The sequence below is a fragment of the Hypanus sabinus genome, chromosome 10, assembly GCF_030144855.1.
Source record: "Hypanus sabinus isolate sHypSab1 chromosome 10, sHypSab1.hap1, whole genome shotgun sequence".
Lineage (NCBI taxonomy): Eukaryota > Metazoa > Chordata > Chondrichthyes > Myliobatiformes > Dasyatidae > Hypanus > Hypanus sabinus.
The window spans coordinates 140,050,907-140,073,195 of NC_082715.1; the positions used below are offsets into that span (position 1 = coordinate 140,050,907).

At 41.2% G+C, this 22,289-nt stretch overlaps 1 protein-coding gene across 5 annotated transcripts in view; it reads right to left on the reverse strand.

Moving 5' to 3' along the window:
* The window catches only part of me1 (malic enzyme 1, NADP(+)-dependent, cytosolic), a 467,654-nt gene that overhangs the window by 167,213 nt on the left and 278,152 nt on the right, over positions 1-22,289 (reverse strand). For all 5 annotated transcript variants that reach the window (XM_059983100.1, XM_059983103.1, XM_059983101.1 and 2 more), the window contains exon 6: positions 1-42. This exon is cut by the window's left edge and continues 62 nt beyond it. In XM_059983100.1, coding sequence (XP_059839083.1) covers positions 1-42 — 42 coding nt within the window. The remainder of the gene's footprint in view (positions 43-22,289) is intronic.

A 22,289-nucleotide genomic window follows, 5' to 3' on the forward strand; every position in this document is an offset into this window, starting at 1 on the left:
TTTGTGCCTTAGTCCAATGTACAGAGGATCTTTCAGCAACTCCTGCCAAAGGACAGAACAAAAGTTTCAGTTTCAAATTAAATTATTGAATGCAAACACAAGAGGCATTTTTTCCGTTAATGAATGTATTTGTTCTGTTAATAAATGAATCTCAAGGTAGTAGTAGTATATGGTAACATACTGCATATATAATTTTATAAAAAATTTACTTTGAACTTTAAACTTGTATTCACTCTTAAAGCTGCATAGACTAGAGGCTGATAAGAAATTGAGACATTACTCTAATCCTTAATTTTCAGAACACAATCACAAAAAATGCCACGTCTTCATCAAGATGGAAATTTAAAAAAAAATTCAGGTGGGGAGAATCTAAGAAAAAACTGAAAATGTTAGAAGCACATATATCAAGATGCATATATAAAGAATGAGAAATAGAGTGAACAAAGATTCTTCACCAGAACAGATAGGTGATTGTTGACCTGCAATGCTATCCCTTTCCAAAGATGCAGATTAATGCTTTGAGTGTTTCCAGAATTTACTCCCTGAACACTCACGACTGCATGCCAGACTCCGGTCTAGTTCCACCTACAAGTTTACATATGGCACCACCATAGAACGCCTATTATGGTTGTGGTACTGCGAAACTAACCGGCCGTGAATAACACAACACACGAGAGATGGGGAGCTGAGGAACCCACGCGCATCTGTTTATTTTGCTTGTATGCCATCTACTCAGAATGCCCTCTCACATTACGTTCAGTACATAACACACAGGGAAGCTTAGCAACAACCCATAAGGATCAAAATGTGCTCGAGTACGTAAGGGGTTGTATGTCTTATGTGTGGCAGGACCCATCTGGATGGTGGCACAGGGGAGCAGCGATTACTGTAATGCTGTTACAGGGCCAGCAAGCCGGAGTTCAATTCCTGTCTCTTTCCGTAAGGAGTTTGTACATTCTCCCAATAGCCACGAGGGTCTCCTCTCACATTCCAAAGATGTACTGGTTAGTAGGTTAACAGATCACATGGGTGTAATTGGGCAGTATGGGTTCATTGGGCCGGAAGGACCCACTGCCATACTGTACAGGTTTCCCCCACTATCCGAAGGTAGAGCGTTCCTTTGAAACCGGTTGTAAGCCGAAATGTCGTAAAGCGAAGAAGCAATTACCATTCAGTTATATGGGAAAAAGTTTTGAGCGTTCCCAGACCCAAAAAAGTGACCTACCAAATCAGACCAAGTAACACATAAAACCTGAAATAATACTAACATATAGTAAAAGCAGGAATGATATGATAAATATACACCCTATATAAAGTAGAAATATTGTACGTACGGTGTAGTTTCACTTATCAAACTCGGGAAGACAGCCAGTCAAAATGGATTTGGAGGAAAAAAATTGGCACGTACACACCGACACAAGTACACGCATAAGCACACAACTGCCCGCATAAGGCTTCATGGTCATTGCAGTCTTTCTCGAGGTAAACACACGTATAAGGCGGGCGTCTTTTTTTTGTAAAAGCAAAAACCCTCTTTGGTTAGTGAAAACAGGTACTAATGTAGGTCTTTCGTAACAGCGAGCTGTCGTAAAGCAAACGGGGGCCACCTTTATCTCTAACTAAGTGATAGCATTTCACTGTTTCTCAATAGCAAAGCAATGGTAACCAATACTAATAATCGTCCTTGCAAAGTCAAAATATCTTCAAAGAGAATCTCCTCCACAAACCAAAACATACTGCACTTCAGTCTTAAGGATTCTACCATTAAGGACTCCATCACCCAGGACATACCCTCTTCTCATTCCTACCATCAAGGAGGAGGTACAAAAGCCTGAGGACACACACTCAATGTTTTAGGAACAGCTTCTTCCCCTTCGCCATTAGATTTCTGATCGTACAATGAACCACGCACACAACCTATTTTTTTTCTTTTATTGTTCTCTTTTTGTACAGCTTATTTAAATTTTATATATTTCTTACTGTAGTTTATATTTTTATAAATGATCAGAATCAGGTTTATTATCACTGGCATGTATCTGGAAATTTGTTAACTTTGCAGCAGCAGTTCAATGCAATACATAATATAGAAGAAAAAAAAGTAAAACTAAGTAAATAAATAAATCAGTTACAGTATATGTATATTGAATAGATTAAAAGTCATGCAAAAATAAAAATAATGTATATTAAAAAGGTGAGATAGTGTTCATGGGTTCAATGTACATTTAGGAATCAGATGGCAGAGGGGAAGAAGCTGTTCCTGAATCGCTGACTGTGTGCCTTCAGGCTTCTGTACCTCCTGCCTGATGGTGACAGTGAGAAAAGGGATGCTGGAGGTCCTTAATAATGGATGTTGCCTTTCTGAGACACCGCTCCTTGAAGATGTCCCCAGTACTTTGAAGGCTAGTACCCGTGATGGAGCCGAGTAAATTTACGCCCCTCTGCAGCTTCTTTCAATCCTGTGTAGTAGCTCCCCTTCCCATACCAGACAGTGATGCAGCCTGTCAGAATGCTCTCCATGGTAAATCTGTAGAAGTTTTTGAATGTTTTTGTTGACATATCGAATCTCTTCAAACTCCTAATGAAGTACAGTTGCTGTCTTGTCTTCTTTATAGCTGCATTGCGATGTACTGCTGTCACAAAACAACAAATTTCACGACATATGCCAGTGATGTTAAACCTGATTCTGATTCTAATAGGCCATTCAGTCCAACGGGTTCATGCCCACCTGTGTTTCCTTGTACCTTCTTTCCATCGTTTGAAATTAGTTACTTTCCAACAAAATGTATCTGCAATTTGCCTCAACTCTTCCACACAGAAGAAAGCCATAGTCAGTGGTGTGCTATCACCACTGAACAGTGAGCAAAGATCCATCCCATCAGAGAACCACATCAGCCAGCGACAGGAGAGAAGCTAATCTCGGTTCCAGCATTTTATTTATTTGTTTTAATTTAGAGGCACAGCACGGTAACAGGCCATTCTGGGCCATTGAGACCATGCTGTCCAGTTACACCCATGTGACTAATTAGACTGCTAACCTTTATATTGAATGTGGGAGGCAACTGGAGCACCTGGAGGAAACCCATGCAGTCATGGGGAGGATGTACAAACTCCTTTACAAAACAGTGGCGGAAACTGAGCCCAGTTTCAGAAACTTGAGGCTGTCTTGCGCCTTATTTCAATCTCATTTTCCATAACTGCAAAGTGCATTAAAGCAATTAATATAATGTGCAGATATTATTTCCAACCCCGTCGTAGCATAGTGGGTAGCTTAGCATTTTATAGCACCAGCAACCAGAGTTCATTTCCCATTGCCGACTGAAAGGAGCACGTACGTTCTCCCCATCTCCTCCGGGTGCTCCAGTTTGTTCCCACATTCCAAAGACACACAGGTTGGTAGGTTAATTGGCCACATGGTGTGGTGCATTTAATATTTCAGCAACTTATGAGTAATATTGTAAATCCGTTGTTCGATTAAGTACTGTTTGTTTACATGATTCAGTACAGGTCACATGTAAGAAGTACATAAATGGCATATGTCATAATGCCACCAAATCATATGCACGCGCCTCACTAAAGTAAAAACTAAGTAGACACACCTTCCCAGCTCTCTTGTTTTCACTTTTAATTAGTTTCTGGAGTTTCAGCGACGATGAGGTAGTCTTAAAATGAATCCGAGATGACTACCTACCTGTTAAAGTGCAGCAAGATATTCTAATTTTTTAAAAAGTGCAGCACGTGCTTCTTTGGAAGGGGAGAAAGACAGTCAGGTTTAAAAAAAGGCTCAAAAGGGATGAAGTTCATGGATTCATAAACAATGACTACTGAGTGGTAATAATAATTTTTTAAAAAGCAGAAAGCTAAAGATATTTGATTGCACTTCAGATAACTGGATGATAAATACTAAATGAATTGAGCAATATTTTGAAGCAAATGAAATAGCCAACAAGAAACCAATACCAATGTTTCTGAGTGCAATTGTTGGAAGTACATACAGTTTGCCTCAAGTATCATTCAGTGTTGAGTCCAAGAACTCAATAGCAACAGTCTGTGCTTTGATGGTACAATTATCAGAGTCATTGAGTGGACTCTTGAGTATAATACCGAGGTTACCAGGGATTCATGGAGTCAGAAACTGCTACAGCTAAGAAACAAGCTGTTCCACCCATTGGACGATGCCGAACTATTAAGCTGCCTAATCCCACTGACCTGCACCCGAACCATAGTCCTGCCTACTCCTCCCATCCACATACCTATCCAAATTTCTCTTAAATGTTGAAACTGAACCCACATCCACCACTTCCACTGGCAGCTCGTTCCATACTCCCACCACCCTCTGAGTGAAGAAATGTCTCCTCGTGTTCCCCTTAAACTTTTCACATTTCACCCCTAACCCATGACAAGCTCTAGTCTCACCCAGCATCTGGGGGAGAAGCCTGCATGCATTTAGCCTCTCTATACGCCTCAGAATTTTGAATACTCCCCTCAACATTCTACATTCTAGGGAATAAAGTCCTAACCTATTCAACCTTTTCCTATCAATCAGGTCAAGTTCTGGCTATAGTATATTCAATATTTCAGTAATATTTGAGCTACAAAGCATTCTTTGCTTGTTTAGATAAGATGCAGGAGAGAAATACTTCAGCAAAATGGACTTTGCTGAGGCCTACCCACGGATGGAGATGGAAGAAGAGTCCAAAGTGATTCTCACCGTAAACACTCACAAAGGGCTTTATTGCTAAAATAGGCTTATTTTTGGAGTGGCATCTACACCTGCACGCTGGCAGAAAGCTGTGGACCAGGTTTTGCAAGGCTGCCCAGACACTCAGTGTTACCTTGATGATGTCATTGTTACCAGTGAAGGAGCAGCTCCAAAATCTTAAGACAGTCTTAAGCTGATGAGAAGATTATGAGCTCAGTGCATGACTCAGAAAGTGTGAATTCTTTAATCCAAGCATCACTTACTGTGGTCACTCCATTGACGCACATGGATTACACAAGTGTGCTGAGAAAATTCAAGCAGTGGTTCATGGCCCAAGGCCAGGGGATGTGTCACAGTTGTGGTCCTTTTTAGGATTTGTCAGTTACTATAACACACTCTTCCCAAACCTGCCTACTGTGCTCCATCCTTGAAATTATTACTACAGATCATGAAGAAATGGCAATGGACAAAGTAGTGTGAGGTGACTTTCCAAAAGGCAAAGGAATCGGTGGCATCAGGCTCTGATCACATCATCCAGTGAAGTTTACCTGTGATGCCTCACGTTATGGTGTAGGTGCTGTTATGTTGCAGGTTATGAGTGATGGAAATGAACATCTCATCACCTTTGCACCAGACTCTCCTCCTGCTGCAGAGAAAAACTCTGCAGATTGACAGAGAGGGGCTTTGTGTCTGGTTTGGGATGCAAGACATTTCAGCCAGTACTTGTACAGGAGAGAGTTCAGCCTCATTACTGATTATCAACCATTAATGTCCATTTTCAATCCACAGAAGGGTGTTCCACTGACAGCATTGGCACAAATGCAGAGATGGGCTCTTTGCTTGGAGGGCACAACTACAAGATCGAATTAAAGAGGACGACTAGCCATGGGCCTGATGGATTGCCCAGTATACCCCTGGCAAAGGAAAAAGCACGAAAATTTAGAAATGAGGATAATCCTCTAGATCAGGCATGGGCAAACTACGGCCCACGGGCCATATGCGGCCCATTAAGCTTTTTAATCCGGCCCGCAGAACTTGATGAAATTATATTAATAAGCCTTGTTAACGTTTTTCCCCGCAATTCTGGCGTTTTCCCAATAGATGACGCACTCTATATACATTTGTGGCGACCCATTTCCTGGCACATCCGAACCGGCTCACAATTAGCCAGCGTTCCGGTGAAGGGAGATAGCCTGCGGGGATTTGCGAGCACAGAGCTTTGGAGCCTCTGCGCAGGGGGGCAGATTGAGGGAGGCTTAAAAGTGAGGCTGGGGATTTCGAATAAAGTTTTTTTTCTTCGACTGCAGTTACTGACTCCATGTCATAATTTTAGCGCTGCATGTAGCACACCGCTACACATTGACCTTTGTTGAGGTGCAGCGTATTACTCCACACTTGCGCTTTACTCTTTGTTCGGCTTGACCTATTTGTCTGAACAGGCGTTCAGCGTCATGAACATCAACAAAGCCAGCCACAGATCCAAGTTAACTGACCAACACCTCAGATCCATCCTGAGAATTGCCACAACAAAACTAAATCCAGACTTTGATGCGCTGGCTAAAAAGGGAGACCAACAACACTGTTCCCACTGAAATTAAAAATAAGTTTCTTCGTTGTGTTATGTAAAAAATGCATTTGAAAATATTTTTTTCAATAAGCCTTACATGTTACATGTCATTTCTGTTAAGTGATGGACATGAGTAGTGCGCAGGTGCACGTACGTTCTCAAAATAAAAAATGCGCTCCAGATCAAATAACGTGCTCCGCATACTGGCGTGCTGTCACTGTACTGTCATTGTGCGGGTCGTTGTTGAGTTTTAGCACAGGGGACAATTGAATAAGAAGGAGCAGGACAAGTAGACCTGCATCTCCTACCGTTTTTGAAATAAAGACAGTCGGGAGGAGAGTGATGATGATAATATCTTGAAGGATAACAGAATTTTCAGTGCTTTAAAATAATAACTGTTACTATTTAAAAAAGCTGTATTTTATTCATTTAATTTTCAGTGTTTTAAAAGTCATTTCAATAAATAGCTAAATACCATGGGAATTCAAAGAGATATTTTGTTGTAATGCATTTGTTCATTTTCAATTGAAATTAAAGCACATGTTTTCTACATATCCCATGATATTATCCCATGATGAATAAAATGATATTTTATTTTCTCTTATGAGGTGTATTACCAAAACACTCCGTCCATCTGCTCCTGGTCCAGCCCCCCTGTCAAGTTTTAGAACCCTTTGTGGCCCTCAAGTCAAAACGTTTGCCCACCCCTGCTCTAGATCATATATGTCAAATCCGGCCCGCGGTGGAATTATCTTTGGCCCGCGAGATAATATCTAATTACTATTAAAGCTGGCCCCAGTAATTGAAGCGCCTATGGCGTATGATGTGGCTAATGCTGAATTTATTCAGGTACCAGGTTTTCAGGGTTTTTAGTGTTTATTCGGTTTCCCTGGTTTATTTCCTGAATTTCATTAATGAATAATTTTTTTCTCTATTAGAGCTGGCCCGCCGGTATATTGCATGCACCACTAATACTACAAATCCCACAATGCACTGCCAGTGCATTGCTCGCGCTTGCCTGACTCTCTCATCAGCATCCTTATGGCGCTAGTCACGTGTGGTCAACGTTCAGCTATCCCTCACCCCAAAAATGGCTGAACGAAAGGTGGACTTTGGAAACAGGGGTTTTCAAGGCAGGTGGGAGGCAGAGTATATGTTCGCAGATATAAAGGGCAGGCCTGTTTGTCTTGTGTGCGGAGACGGTGTGGCTGTAATTAAAGAATATAACGTAAGACGACACTATGAAACGAAACACCACAACAAATACAAGCATCTGGACAAGAAACAGAAGCCCGCGATGTGCGGTCAAAAGAGTGGATTGGTGGGCAGGATCCGGGAGAAGATGCGGGAGGAAAACGGCGCAGGTGACCTGACAGCTTATCACTGCATCATACACCAGGAATCGTTGTGTGGCAAAGCCTTGAAAATGGAACATATAATGAGCACCATAACACGAGCAGTTAACTTCACAAGAACCAAAGGTTTAAATCATCGCGAGTTCAAGTCGTTTCTGGAGGAGTTGGGTTCAGAATATAATGATTTGCCCTATCACACAGAGGTGCGATGGTTAAGCCAAGGAAAAGTGCTGAAAAGATGTTTCGAGTTGCGTGAGGAGATCTGTCAGTTCATGGAAAGCAAAGGGAAAGACACAACAGAGCTCCGGGATAAAAAGTTGCTTTGTGAAATGGCGTTTCTGTGTGACATCACGAGCCATCTCAATGCGCTCAACTTGCAGCTTCAGGGGCGGGGTCGTGTGATCACAGACATGTACGCTGCAGTGAGGGCTTTTAAAACCAAGCTGCGCCTGTGGGAGACGCAGATGCAGCAAGAAAACTTGAGCCATTTTCCGTGCTGCCAAACTATGAAAGAGCAGGTTTCTACCGCAGTGTTCCCACGTGCAAAGTTTGCTGAAAAACTTAGCATACTTGGTGCCGATTTCACACGGCGATTTGCCGACTTTGAAGCCCAAAAAAGCAGGTTTGAACTGCTCAGTAATCCATTTGCAGCTGACGTGGAAAGTGCACCAACCGACATACAAATGGAGCTGATTGAACTCCAATGTAGTGACACACTCCAGGCAAAGTATGACTCGGTGGGCGCTGCACAGTTTCTACGTTTCATTCCCGACACAATGCCCCAGCTGCGTACCCAAGCTGCTCAAATGCTCTCTATGTTTGGCAGCACATATCTGTGCGAACAACTGTTCTCTTTGATGAAGATAAACAAAACATCACACAGGAGTCGTCTTTCTGATGAACACCTTCACTCAATTCTGAGGCTTTCCTCAGCTCAGAGCCTGACTCCAAACATTGATGAACTTACATCCAAGATGGGATGCCAAGTATCTGGCTTAGACTAGTGTGAATCACAGAGTGTTGGCCTGTGGAAAGATGTTTTCATTAGAAATTACTCCGGAAAAGCTGCAGATAAAGCCATAAGAAATAAATGCAACTGATTTTTTATTTATTTAATGTTCAATTTTGTTTTTGTAGGCAATAACCTAAGCTTTGTTAGTTCCAGGTTAACATGTGTAATAAATTCATTTCAATAAGTTTTGCAATAAACGCTGAACCAGTCCGGCCCTCGACTTGTACCGATTTTTAAATTTTGGCCCACTGTGTATTTGAGTTTGACACCCCTGCATTAGGTCTACATTTGTGTTTGCTAATGCTTGATTTCAAATGGTTTATTAATGGAAAAGGTATGGCTCCCAAAACAATCTTAGCCGAAATAGCATCGTTTCTTTCTCGTTGCCTACTTTCTTGTAATCTACGTCTGTAAGTTAATACCAATCATAAAAAGAATGCTTGCTAGGCAATCTGCTTCATAAAAAATGAAATTCGTAAAGTGAAACAACTTTAGATATAGCAGAGACTGAGACACGTGAGAGCAGGTTGAAAAAATGAAGGCAACGAAAGCTGTGGGAGCAGGCGCGCATGCACAACTGATCTGGCCCGCATGAAGTCACATTTTTCTCAATCCAGCCCGTGACCTAAAATGAGTTTGACACCCCTGCTCTAGATGTATTCTCCTTAATACAAATGGAAAGTCTATTACGGCAGAGATGATCCAAAGAGAAACCAGAAAAGACCCCACACCGTCATTGGTCTACATGGCAACACAAAATGGCTGGAATATGCAGCAGAAATTCCAGTTTCCACTTCTTAACAGCACCAACCAGGATGTATTTGCCCTTGATGGGGGTTGTCTTATTTGGGGATTGAGAGTTGTTCCATGTTGAGAGCTTAAGTGTTGGAGGAGTTATACCTAGACATGGTTACAAACTGAAAGTGGTGGCTCTAAGCTTTGTCTGGTGGCCTGGGATAGGTCAGCAGATTGGGCAGCTTGCCAATGCCCTGTTTGGGATGCCAACGCCTCCAGAAGATGCCAATAGTGATGCCACTCCATCCCTGGAAATGCCCAGCATTGCCCTGGCAACAGATTCATGTGGATTTTGCCTATTCATGGGCATAAATTTCTTGGTAGCAGCTAATGCAGCTAGGGAGTGCCCAGAAGTCTCCCCAGTAGCCTCCAATACAGCCTCGCACGCTGTTGATGTGTTGGGAAGACTCTTGTCATGGACTGGTGTTGCAAAACACTTGGAATCAGAATCAGGTTTAATATCACCAGCATATGTTGTGAAATTTGTTAACTTAGCAAGCAGCGGCACAATGCAATACATGACAATACAGGAAGAAATAAATTAATTAATTACAGTAAGTATATATGTCTTTTAAATAGTTAAATTAAAGATAGTGCAAAAACAGAAATAGTAAAAGTGAGGTAGTTTTCATGGGTTCAATAGGTTTATTCTGTGATGATGTACCACAGTGTGTTACACAACAGTTTCAGTCGTTCCTGAAAATGAATGGAGTAAGACATATTACATCTGCACCGTACCACCCAGCTACAACTGGTCTGGTGGAAAGGTTTGTCCCGAGACTAGACAACAGACTGTCAGCAATGTCAGCAGAACACATTACATTGACACTGAATGAGAAGCTCAACAATTTCCTCCTTGCATATCGCAATGCAGCACATTCCACAATCAACAGCTCACCAGCTATGAGGTTTCTGGGTCATCCCTTGCGCTTTTGCTTGGATCTGCTCAAACCCAGGCTCAAAAGGAGGATGCAGGACAAGCAGGTGAGACAAGTCAAGGCCTTCTCAAACAAGGAGGTTCAATGTTTCACTCCTGGACAAGCAGGCCTGGCGAGGGACTACAGAGGTGATCAAAAGCGGGTACTTGCAAATATTTGGGACACAACTGGACCACACTCCTACACAGTGGAGATTGCATCTCATATCATCCGGAGATGACACTGACCAGTTGGGGAGAGCAGAGTCAATTGTTGGAGAAGAAAGGTGTCCGGAGCTGTCAGAACTAATTTGTGCAGTCCTGGAGTCAACTCCTCAACCCCCCCCCCCCCCCCCAGACCTTTGCACAGAACAGTAAAGTATGTCTTTTTAGTTACAAAATAACGCTTAATAATTCTGTGCTAATACAAAGCTAAGTACTTTTATTTCAGTTTCCCAACCAGCTTCCTATTCTAACCAATATACAATACTATGCAGAAGTCTTAGGGACTCTAGCTATATATATGTACAGTCGGCCCTCCTTATCCGCGAATTCCACATGCGCAGATTCAACCAACTGCGAATCGCGAAAACCGGGAAGTGCTATTCCAGCACTTGTTGTTCGAGCATTACAGACTTTTTTTCTTGGCATCATTCCCTAAACAATGCAGTATAACGTCTAATTAAAATAGCATTTTCATAGTATTAGGTATTATAAGTAATAAAATGATTTAAAGTATACAGGAGGATGTGCGTGGGTTATCGTGGATCGGGATCGAAAAAAATCGGAAGTTCTACTAAGTCGGAATAGGTACATCTGGTATTATTTAGCTTCAGTTAGTCAAACATTTGTCTTATTATATAGTATATAATTTACCTTTCTATGCATATAAAATACTTAAGAACATATGTTTCAGCACCGGGCTCAGGAACGGAAGTTCAGAGTTCGATCCAGTGACAGACCGTTCCCAAGTGGAGGATCAAAAACTCAAAACCCCAAAACCCAATAATTAAACCACTGCATTGCTTAGTAATAATTGTAGCTTTCATCAGGGCAGAGCCTTTTACTTAATCCTTTAAAATCCTTTAAAAGAGCCTCACTTAATCCTTTAAAATTGTTCCGATCGTCGCTTTTCCAATGACTGATGGTGTTTCACCTCTTTCCGATCGCTTTATTACTTCCACTTTATTTTCAATCGTGATCGTGATTATTTTCGTGAACAGAAACACTGTGGATTCAGAGCTCTGCCGCCGGGTCCTAATGTCCACCGCACGGAGACAGGTTAAATAAGGTCTGGGGTTCCACTGGGTCCTAAGGTCCACTGCATTGAGACAGGTTGAATAAGGTCTGGTGTTCCGCTGGGTCCTTAGGTCCACTGCATTGAGACAGGTTGAATAAGGTCTGGTGTTCCGCTGGGTCCTTAGGTCCACTACATTGAGACAGGTTGAATAAGGTCTGGTGTTCCGCTGGGTCCTAAGGTCCACTGCATTGAGACAGGTTGAATAAGGTCTGGTGTTCCGCTGGGTCCTTAGGTCCACTGCATTGAGACAGGTTGAATAAGGTCTGGTGTTCCGCTGCGTCCTAAGATCCACCGCATTGAAACAGGTTGAATAAGGTCTGGGGTTCCGCTGGGTCCTTAGGTCCACTGCATTGAGACAGGTTGAATAAGGGACTTGAGCATCCACGAATTCTGGTATGTGAGAGGGGTCCCAGAAACAATCCCTCGCGGATAAGGAGGGCCCACTGTAGATGACTGGAGAACAATATGCTGCACACTGTATTTGAGTTGAGATGCATTCTATATTGAGTTGGAATTTAATAGCTAAGCAGGGAGGAATGTAGTGTATTTAGTATTTGAGTAATATTGTAAATAAATTGTTTGATAAAGCATTCCTTGTCTATGTAACACTGGGAAGGGTTTCACTGCTAACGTAATGGTCTTTCTGTAGAAGCAGTGTTTGGGTCATGGTCAGAGATAATGGGAGCTGGGTCCTTTGTTCGGCAGGAGAGGAAGAGAGAAGATGCTGTAGAGAGCCGGTTGTAAGATTTGACCCAGTGGGGGACTGTGATTCGACGGAGCCAGGTGCAGAGATCGACTGTGGATCGGTGAATATGGATTTTAGGAAGAGTTGAGCTCCAACTTTGCACTGTTTAATTATAATGGACCCTTTTTCTTTTTTTCTTTCTTTTCTTTACTAAACCTTCAGTTAACGTTCATAAATATAATTCCTTTAATCGTATGCAGTGTGCTGTCTATTATTTCATAGCACTGAGTTGTAACAGGGTAGAAAATTACACAGCATCCACACAGACCGGGGTTTGAGGTGGGAGAGTCTTCTCTACAAGGGGAGATTGATAAGTTCGTGGCCTAAGGTAGAAGCAGTCAGTTTTAGAAAACCTAGCTCATTTATTTTTCAACATAGTCCCCTCCTACACGTACACACTTAGTCCAGCGGTCGTGGAGCATACGGATCCTTCTTTGTAGAAGTGATCCACAGCAGGGGTGTTCACGGCCTAAGGTGGAAGGAGATGAGTTATACAGCTCTTGTTACATGCACATGCAGTTCACTCTTCAAGTAATTATGCAGAAAGTTTTAAGTTAATAACTTATCTCCTTAGGCCACAAACTTATCAATCACCCCATGCTGTGGACCACTTCTGGAGGTCCAAGAAGCCGACTTCTACAAAGAAGGGATCCGTCTGCTCCACAACCGCTGGACTAAGTGTGTAAATGTAGGAAAAATAAATGTGCTAGGTTTTCTAAAACTGACTGCTTCTACCTTAGGCCACAAATTTATCTATCACCCCTTGTATCTCACGGGTACGGCAGGACTGGAGTGTGTACTCCCTAGACTTACACAGCCAAGGAACCCAGCAGGGTTTCACTTACGTAATTCATTACGGGCATATGTAAGAAATATGTGAATGGCATACATCAGTACACTTCCATGTCGCATGTGTGCTCCTCACTAAAGTAAAAGTTAAGTAGAGACGTTTTGCCAACTCCCAAGTTTTATTTTGTTTAGTTTCTGGAGTTACAAAACTTATCACATAGGTGTAATTGAGCAGCATTGATCATTGGGCCAGTAGGGCGTATTCCTGTTCAGTAACTCTAAATAAATAAAGACACTCAGTTCACGGGCAGTAACATTCCACACGCTGCTCGCAGAATGTGAGGAGACATTGTCGGTGAAATGAATGGTGATTACATTGGAAATATTATCACCTAAACCAACCCAACATTAGTTGAGACACTTCCCACTTTTTTCTAAGCAGTTTTGTGTTTGGTTTAGACTGAAAATTCATTAGATGAAGGAAAATTACAAAATCCACACGAGTTGATAGGGTGGCTAAGGTGGCTAAGGAGGCATACGGTGTGTTGGACTTCATTAGTTGTGAGATTGAGTTCATGAAATCTGCTCTATAAAACCCTGGTTAGACAACACTTGGAGTGTGGTGTCCAGTGCTGGCCCTCTCATTACAGGAAGGGTGTGGAAGCTTCAGAGAGGGTGCAGAGCATATTTACCAGAATGCTGCCTGGATTAGAGGGCATGTCTTACGAGGGTAGGTTGAGTGAGCTGGAGTACATCTTTGGAGTGCAATCTCCTGGCTAAGATTTTTACAGCGGTCGCTATAGGTATTTTGTTTCAGCTGTTCTGTAAAATCGGTGCGTTCTGGCTCTAGAATGTTTGGTTTCAGCTAAAAGACAAGGGGCTATGACGTTCAACTTGGGAATGTTGTGTCGGTCAGCCTGCGTGGCAGAATCGGGAGGAAGTTCAAGAGAGCGAGGCAGAGATGGGCAGTGTGGTTCGTTGTTTTTTTTGGGGGGGAGCTGCGGGGAGGACAGAAGGGAAGCTGGCTGAGAATGCTGAGAGGACGGAGCGTCCCTCTTACACAAGGAGATTTGTGCAGATGAATGGCTCCAAGGAGGAAGGGCAGTACCCCCGAGACAGAACCCGTTGGTTTGAGCGAAGTTCGGAATGGGGTGAGTGCTTCATGCAGACTGTGGCTCCAGTGCATGAGTTAAAGGACAACTACGAGATGAGCTCCAATGACATGCGCATTTGGACGATGCTAATTGTAATGGGCCCTTTTATATTCTTTCCCTTTTCTTTATCCTGCTGTTTGATAAAGCTGAAGTTTGTAAACAGACTTTCTTTATAATTTAACACAATCTACGATCTATAATTTCTTGTCGATCGACAATTGGGTGTAAGGGCAGCATTCACTCAAATTGAGGTTTCTTTAATCAGAACATCACAATGTTTCTGTTTGGTGGAATCCCAAAACATACCAACCCTAGACGCCTATTGTTTATGAAAGGTGATCTTCTCACTCCTGAGCCCTGTGGCTGTTAGCTAATGAGCCAAGTTTCCATACCAGCCCAGTGAGGGGGCTGCAGGAGTTTCAAGGAGGATGAGAGACAATTTGATTGATGATAAAAGGCATAGATTGAGTGAATAGCCAAAGACAAAGCCAGGGTAGCAATGGTGAATACGAGGGGACATAATTTTAAGGTTATTGGAGGAAAGTATAGGTGGGATGTCAGAAGTATGTTTTTATACAAAGTGTGGAACACACTGCCAGGGGTATGGTAGAAGCAGATATTTTACGGATATTTAAGAGACTCTTAGATTAGCTCATGGATGATAACAAACCAGAGGTCTATGAGGGAGTGAGGATCTTGGAAAGGTCAACACAACACTGTGGGCCAAAGAGCCTGCACTGTTCTGTAACATTCTGGGTTCCGAGTTCTAGATAACAATGGACAGTACGATAACTTGGCCAAGAGTAACACTCCTGTCAGCCTGCTGAGAGTTTCAAGTTCCACTTCTGGGTGTAATCACATAATTTGTGCTGATCTTGACAAAACAAATAGGGTCATGCTTACAAATCCTCTGAAACAGAAAGCTGGAGCCTCAGGCAGAATTTCTTCAGCTCTCAAACTTGACAGCTTAGACTGAGACAGGGCTAGGACAGATTTACAACCACTGAGCTAAGACAACACCGGACAAGGAGATGTACTGTTATTCCATAAATTCAGCCCAGCATTGAGAATTTCATCTGAAATCATTTTGCAATGCCAGAATTTCAGAATTGAAAATTTAAGGCTGAACAATTTGCCAATTCAAACATTACAACGCCATAGAATTGACGGCTGTTATCAGATGTTTGATACGACTCAACCCAAAGATTAGGATCAGAAAGAAGTGGAATTGCTGTGCAGAGACCTGGGTTCCTGTTCTTTCCCTTTCTCCCATGATCCACTCTCCTCTGCCAGTAGATAACTACCTCTTTGACCCTTTACCTCTTCCACCTATCACCTCCCCCAGCTTCCCACTTCATCGTCACCCACCCACTTTCTCCCTCACCTAGTCTCACCTACCACCTGCCAGCTCGTACTCCTCTCCCTTCTCCCATTGTCTGGCTTCTGCCCCCTTCCTTTTCAGTCCTGATGAAGGGTCTCAGACCAAAACGCTGATTGTTTATTCCCACTCATAGGTGCTACCTGAACCGCTGAGTTCCTCCAGCATTTTGTGTGTTTTGGTCTTGAATCCATTGTGTTTAAGACTTAGGTACACCCTAGGTTATGTTTCCTAAGATTGTTAGATGTCATTGTCCCAGTGTGCAAAGTGATAAGTCTCACTTTCATCCAAAATAAAGAAATCCAAGTAAAATATTCTTCAGTAAAACCGGAACCAAATCAGTGAGTTACATCAAAACTCCAGAAAAGAAGAGCCCATCTCAATCTACCATCTCAATCACAACTCAACCTCTGGTCCGTCAGTTTGATATTTCACACAAATTCAGCAAAGTTAATTCTCATTTCCTACCAACTCCCACAGCATATTTACAAATCAATCTCTCCAATCTAATCCTGCCGGAACATCTGCTATAAATTGGCTCACTGGAGAATTTGGTTAGTTTTGCTCACGTCATAAAACTTCTGCTCAAAAAAGCTGCAGAAAGTTGCAAACTCCAGCCCCATCGTGGGGAATACCTTCAAAAGGTGATGCTTCAAAAAGCTGTAGAAAGTTGTAAACCCAGCAGTTCTATCATGGGCAACAGCCTCCCAAGCATCAAAGACACCTTCAAAAGGTGATGCCGCAAAAAGGCATCATCCATCAATACCCAGGACATGCCCTCTTCTTATTGCCACCATCACGGAGGAGGTACAGGGGCCTGAAGACACACACTTAACATTTCAGAAACAGCTTCTTCCCCTCCACCATCATTTTTCTGAATGGAAAATGGACCCATGAACACTACCACACTAATTTTCTTATCTTTTGCTTTCTTTTTGCACTAACTTAATTTATACATCTATTTCTTACTGTATCTGACTGTATTTTTTATTATGTATTGCAATATACTGCTGCTGCAAAACAACAAATTTCATGACATACGTCAGTGATTTTAAACCCAATTCTGAAAGGCTCGGTGTTCTAACACTGAATACCTGGTTTAATCCTTTGGACCTATCATTAGTATGTGGAATGTTATCTACAGCTGTTGAGAGAATACTTATGCACTAAATGTAGGACCCAAGGCACTTGCTTGTATAGTGTAATTGTCCTTTTCAGCAGAGCAGAACAAAGGGTAAGGAAATTCCTATTTGGCTACATGATCTGTGAGAAAACAAAATTATTGCAATGGATATAATCCAGACCCTGAAGCTATTCGAATTATTTATTTTTTAAAACAAAATTAAATTTATTCATAATAAAAAAATTACAAGAATAAACTATTCCATGCCTTTTCATTCTCTACATTAATAGCCAATGCTTTCCATATTGTTCAATTAAATTCATAAACTACTTGAATAAAATGTCCACGGCCAAGTAATCTTCATTCTTTGCGGAACGAGAGTTCTTATGGGCAGCACTGTAGTGTAGCAGATTAACGTAACACTTAACGCTAGATTTGATATTCTGTAACAATCAAGATAAAATTTTGAGTATGGAAGTCGTTGCGCCTTTAGGAACAAGTAATCATAACATTGTTAGTCTCAAAGTTTTTTGGGGGAGTAAAAACTAGTCAGTAGAAACTAAAGCCATTAAATTGCATTTCAGAAAGGCAAAGTTTGTGCAGATGCAGCAAGGAGTTCAGAAGATAAACTGAAAGGAACTGCTTGACGTTGAGTCAGTTGAGTAACAATAATGCGCACAGTGCAGGAAATGTTCATACCCAAGGTCGGAAGCAGAAATAAAAAATAACGGATCAACTAAATGCATGAATAAAGATTTACATAAAAAGTTATTAAAGAAAATACAGCTAGACAAGGAATACAGAAAAAATACCAATGATGTTAACTCTAGGGCATTTGAAAATATGAGGGCTATAGTCAAGAGGGAAATTCAGATCGCCAAAAGGCAGTTTGAGAAGAATACCGTTGATTGACCCCAGGAGATTTTTTTCAATACTTTAGTAGTAAAGAAAACTCAAGGAGGAAGTTAAGAGTATTAAGAACAATAGTGAGGTATTAAATTATGTAGAGAAGGACATAGTGGATACCCTTAACTCATATTTTGCTAAACTATACACCTATGAAGATGTTAGCAATATGCCCGTAAGTATAGAAAAAAAGGGTTGTTTTAAGTGACTTAGAGATCTTAGAAGGTGAGGTCCTTCTTTATCTGAAAAGGCTGAAAGTTAATAAATCTCCAGGGCCAGGCAACATATACCCAAGGGTACGTAAAGTGCTCTGTGATTATATAAACAAACCCCTAACATGTGTTTTTCAAAAGTCAGAGAAGACTGGTGAAATCCCTAAAGACAGGAAATGGGCTAACACTGTCCTGGTATATAAGGACAACTGCACTGACCCTGATACCTATAGACCAGTAAACTTAATGTGTATCATGGGAAAGATAATAGAAACATTAATAAAGAACGAGCTGAAAAATAGATGATAAGAAAAGACATATTAACAGGAAGCAAGCATGCATTCAGAATTGGTAAATAATATTTTACTAAAATGCTGGAGTTCTATAAAGAGGCAAATAAAATGATCAGTTTTGGGGCCGCTGCTGGTTTTAATTTACATTAATGATTTGCGTAAGCATGTAACATTTGCCAATGGCACAAAATTAAATGGCAGATGAAATTTAATTTAAGTAAATGTAAAATATTAACATATATGAATTAGAAATATTAGATATAAATATACAATGGGGGAAGTCTTGAGTTAGACAGTGCACTGCAGGACAAGGGTTTGCGTGTGCATTTAAACTCATCACAACCAACATCTAGACAATGTACACAAGTGATTAGGAAAGCTAATAGAATGTTGGGCTATATAATGCGCTCAGTGGAGTTCGGGTCTAGAGAGGTTCTCCTAAAGTTGTATGATGAATAGCCAAGATGAAGGGCGACTAGACTCATTCCAGGTCTACAGAGTACGAGCTATGAAGAAAGATTGAAAGAATTAAACCTTTTTAGTCTAAACAAAAGGCAGATGAAATTTAATGTAAATACGTGTAAAATATTACAAATAGGAAGTAGAAATATCAGATATAAATATAAAATGAGGGGTCTGGAGTTAGAAAGTATAAGAAGGATTTGGATGTCCTGGTAGACCCGTCACTATTAACATCCAGACAATGCACAGAAGCCATTAGGAAGGCTAACAGAATGTTGAGCTATATAATGAGCTCAGAGGAGTTCGAGTCCAGAGAGGTTCTCCTAAAGTTGTATGATGAATAGCCTTGAGTTGTGAGGCCACACCTTGAGTATTGTGTACAATTTTGAACATATTTTGTGAGGGATGTGAAAGCACTGGACAGAGTTCAGAGAAGGGTGACTGGACTCATTCCAGATCTGGCGGGTATGAGCTATGAAGAAAGATTGAAAGAATTAAATTGTTTTAGCCCACGTAAACATAGAATGAGAGAAGACATGATAGAAGTGTTCAAAATCATTAAGGGTACAAGTAAGGTGGATGGCAGCTACTACTTCACAATTATTCCATCAACAAGGACACGAGGCTATAGGCGGGGACTGGTTAAGAGGAGATTTCAGACTAACATCAAGAAGCATTTCATTACACAGCTAGTTGTGGACACATGGAACAAACTACCTAGTTGTGTAGTTCGAGAGGAGCACCTTAGAGACTTTCAAATCTAAACTTGATTGTTACTTCAACACACTATGTGAATAGAAAACTGGCAAGCTTTGTTGGCCTGTTCTTGTCAAAAACTTTCTAATGTTCTAAACTTTACAGTGTCAGTAATCACCGACTGGAGGCAATTCCTGCCACCGATTGTAAGGAGTTTGTACATCCTCTCTGTGACCACATGGATTTCCTCCCACATTCCAAAATCATATGGGTTAAAGTTAATGAGTTATGGGCTGGTTATGTTGGCACTAGAAATGTGGTGACACGTGCAGGTTCCCCCTAGCACAATCCTGCTGATTTGATTTCACAACAGATGATGCGATTCACTGTAGGTTTAAACATGCAACAATTTAAACCACGTCATGTCAAAGAAGTATCATCAGCTTCTGCTTATTTTTTAAAAAGTTTTTCACTTCCTCAGGATCATCCTACAATCAAAAGCCAGCCCCTGGCTATTAATCTGCACTCTTAACAGAAATCCAAAAACATTTCCCTCCCACACCCCACACACACACCTTCTCTGCACTCATTCTGAGAAGTTCATACATATCTGTGCTCACGATTGACTCTTCAAGCACAAGTACAGGTTAGCGTTAGGGTTAGTAAGTTGTGGCCATGCTACATCGGCACCAGAAACATGATGACACTTGTCCCAGCACAAATCGGACTGTGTTGATCGTTGATGCAAGACGTTGCATTTCACTATGTATTTTGCAGTTTCAATGTTCTTGTGACATATAAAACTTATCTAATCTAACCTTCTATTTTGCCTGTTATACGTAGTACAGGTCTCAGAACCATATAAGAAAGCAAGAAACAGCGCCTGGTTTTTCTCCCAGGGATTATGAGGATCAGAAAGGCAGAAAACTCTCCATTTCCAGATAGTACATTTCAAAGCTCAAACATTTAAAACACACTTATTATCAATGTACGTACACCATCCTGCAATTAATTTCCTTGCAGGTATTCACAGTACAATAAAGGAATTCAATAGAATCATTGAAAAATTACAGGGAAAGGCTAACAAGCAACCACATGTGCAAAAAGGAGACGATCTGTGCAAATACACAATCAATCAATCAAAATGCCGATTGTAAAGTTGTTGAAAGTGAGTGTATAGGTTGTGGAATCAATTCAGAGTTGAGATGATTAAGTTATCCATGCTGGTTCAGGAGCCTGGTAGATGAATGGCAGTAACTGTTCCTCAACCTACTGCTTTGGGATCAATGGCTCCTAGTGGTAGCAGTGAGAAGAGAGCATGCCCTGGGTGGTGGGGCTGCTTTCTTCATGTAGGAGTAGTAATCCCGAGTCATTTGAATGGGTATTATGTTGGATTTATTTTCTGGTTAATGCATACTAGCTTTAGAAATCCATTATTGAAGACTCAGGTGACGTTTTTCGCACTTTCAATCAAATTACTCCCTTAAGCTGATTTGTTTTGCCATGGTATCGTGGCTGGAATGAATTACATCATCCCCTCTTTCAGATCGGTCTAATTTCTTGCACTAAATCAGTTGGAACAAACTAATCCACAGGTTTTAGTTGTGTGAACTGACAAGGGTCTCTATCGTCCAATTTTAAACAATGATCATGTGATGTAACTTTAGTCTGCCTCCACTGATGAGAAGATTGCCTCTGGGTCTCGGTGCAGCTGATTAAAAGTAAGCCACTCAAAACAGCAGCCTTAATATTCAAGCAGTGTTAACTTTGCAATGGCTTGTTCACTGACCTCTGTCAATGATCAGCAAACTTTAGGGAACTGCTTAGTTCATTCAGAGTTCTGCTGGTGAGTTTTTCCTGCGAATTTTAACTTGCTGTTTTGGACAATACCTTTCAGTCAATTCAGAAGAAAAGAACGTGTCCTTTTATGTCACTCCCCACCCCCAACCCACACAACAATTAAATGTTCAGCTAACATATAGAAAACACATCCATTTGTATTGTCTAGTCAATCAGGATTTGGTATTTAGGGGAAAGGGTGGAATAATTAGATGGTAACATTTTTCATCTTGATACTGTTATTTTGAATATTCAATGATTTTTGACTTAGTGCAACTTTCTCATAACCTTGATGTTTTCTATATCTGCCGGCCACTTTAATTATCCATGTTAGTCCATGTTTCTCCAAAATAAAATGGATTTACCTGTAAGGGTCACTTTTGACCAAAAAGTTATATTTGTATAACTTGGGACAAGATCACAAACCTAGGGGGATGTCACGTGATGACAGAGGATCGAGACGTGGAAATCCAGCTCTCCCGTAAAAACCAGTAAAATAATGTTTAAGTGAAGAAAAGTTAGTAAATACTTTTTTTAAAATTACTTATAAACTACTCAGGATTGTCTTAAGATATGTCTCCTAAACAGAAGCAGAAGAAAACTACTACTTTGAAGACAACACAAGTTGGAAAAGAATCAAGGCCAGCCACCATGAAAGAGCCTCGGGCCCAAGTGCATTTTACCTCCGGCGATACAGAACAGGAAACTGCGGCAACATCAACCGTTTCCAAAAAAGAAGAGCAACAGGAATTGCGCATGCATGAAGGAAGAGGCATGCGCAAACACGAACAACCCAAACTACAAATCCCAGAACTGAAAGTGAAAGTGAATATGAGGTGGAATCTGATTCTCTGGATAAATCAGACGAAGATGAAGAGACAAACAAAGAAGAGCAACAGGAAGAGGTTGGAGGTGATATTGAGACATAAAAAATCTTTGGTGCAAATAATGCATGAATTAAAAGCATTAAAAGTAATTTAAAAAGATATTAAAAATATGAAGATTATGTTTGATAAAATGATGAAAAGACAGGACAAAATGGACAAGA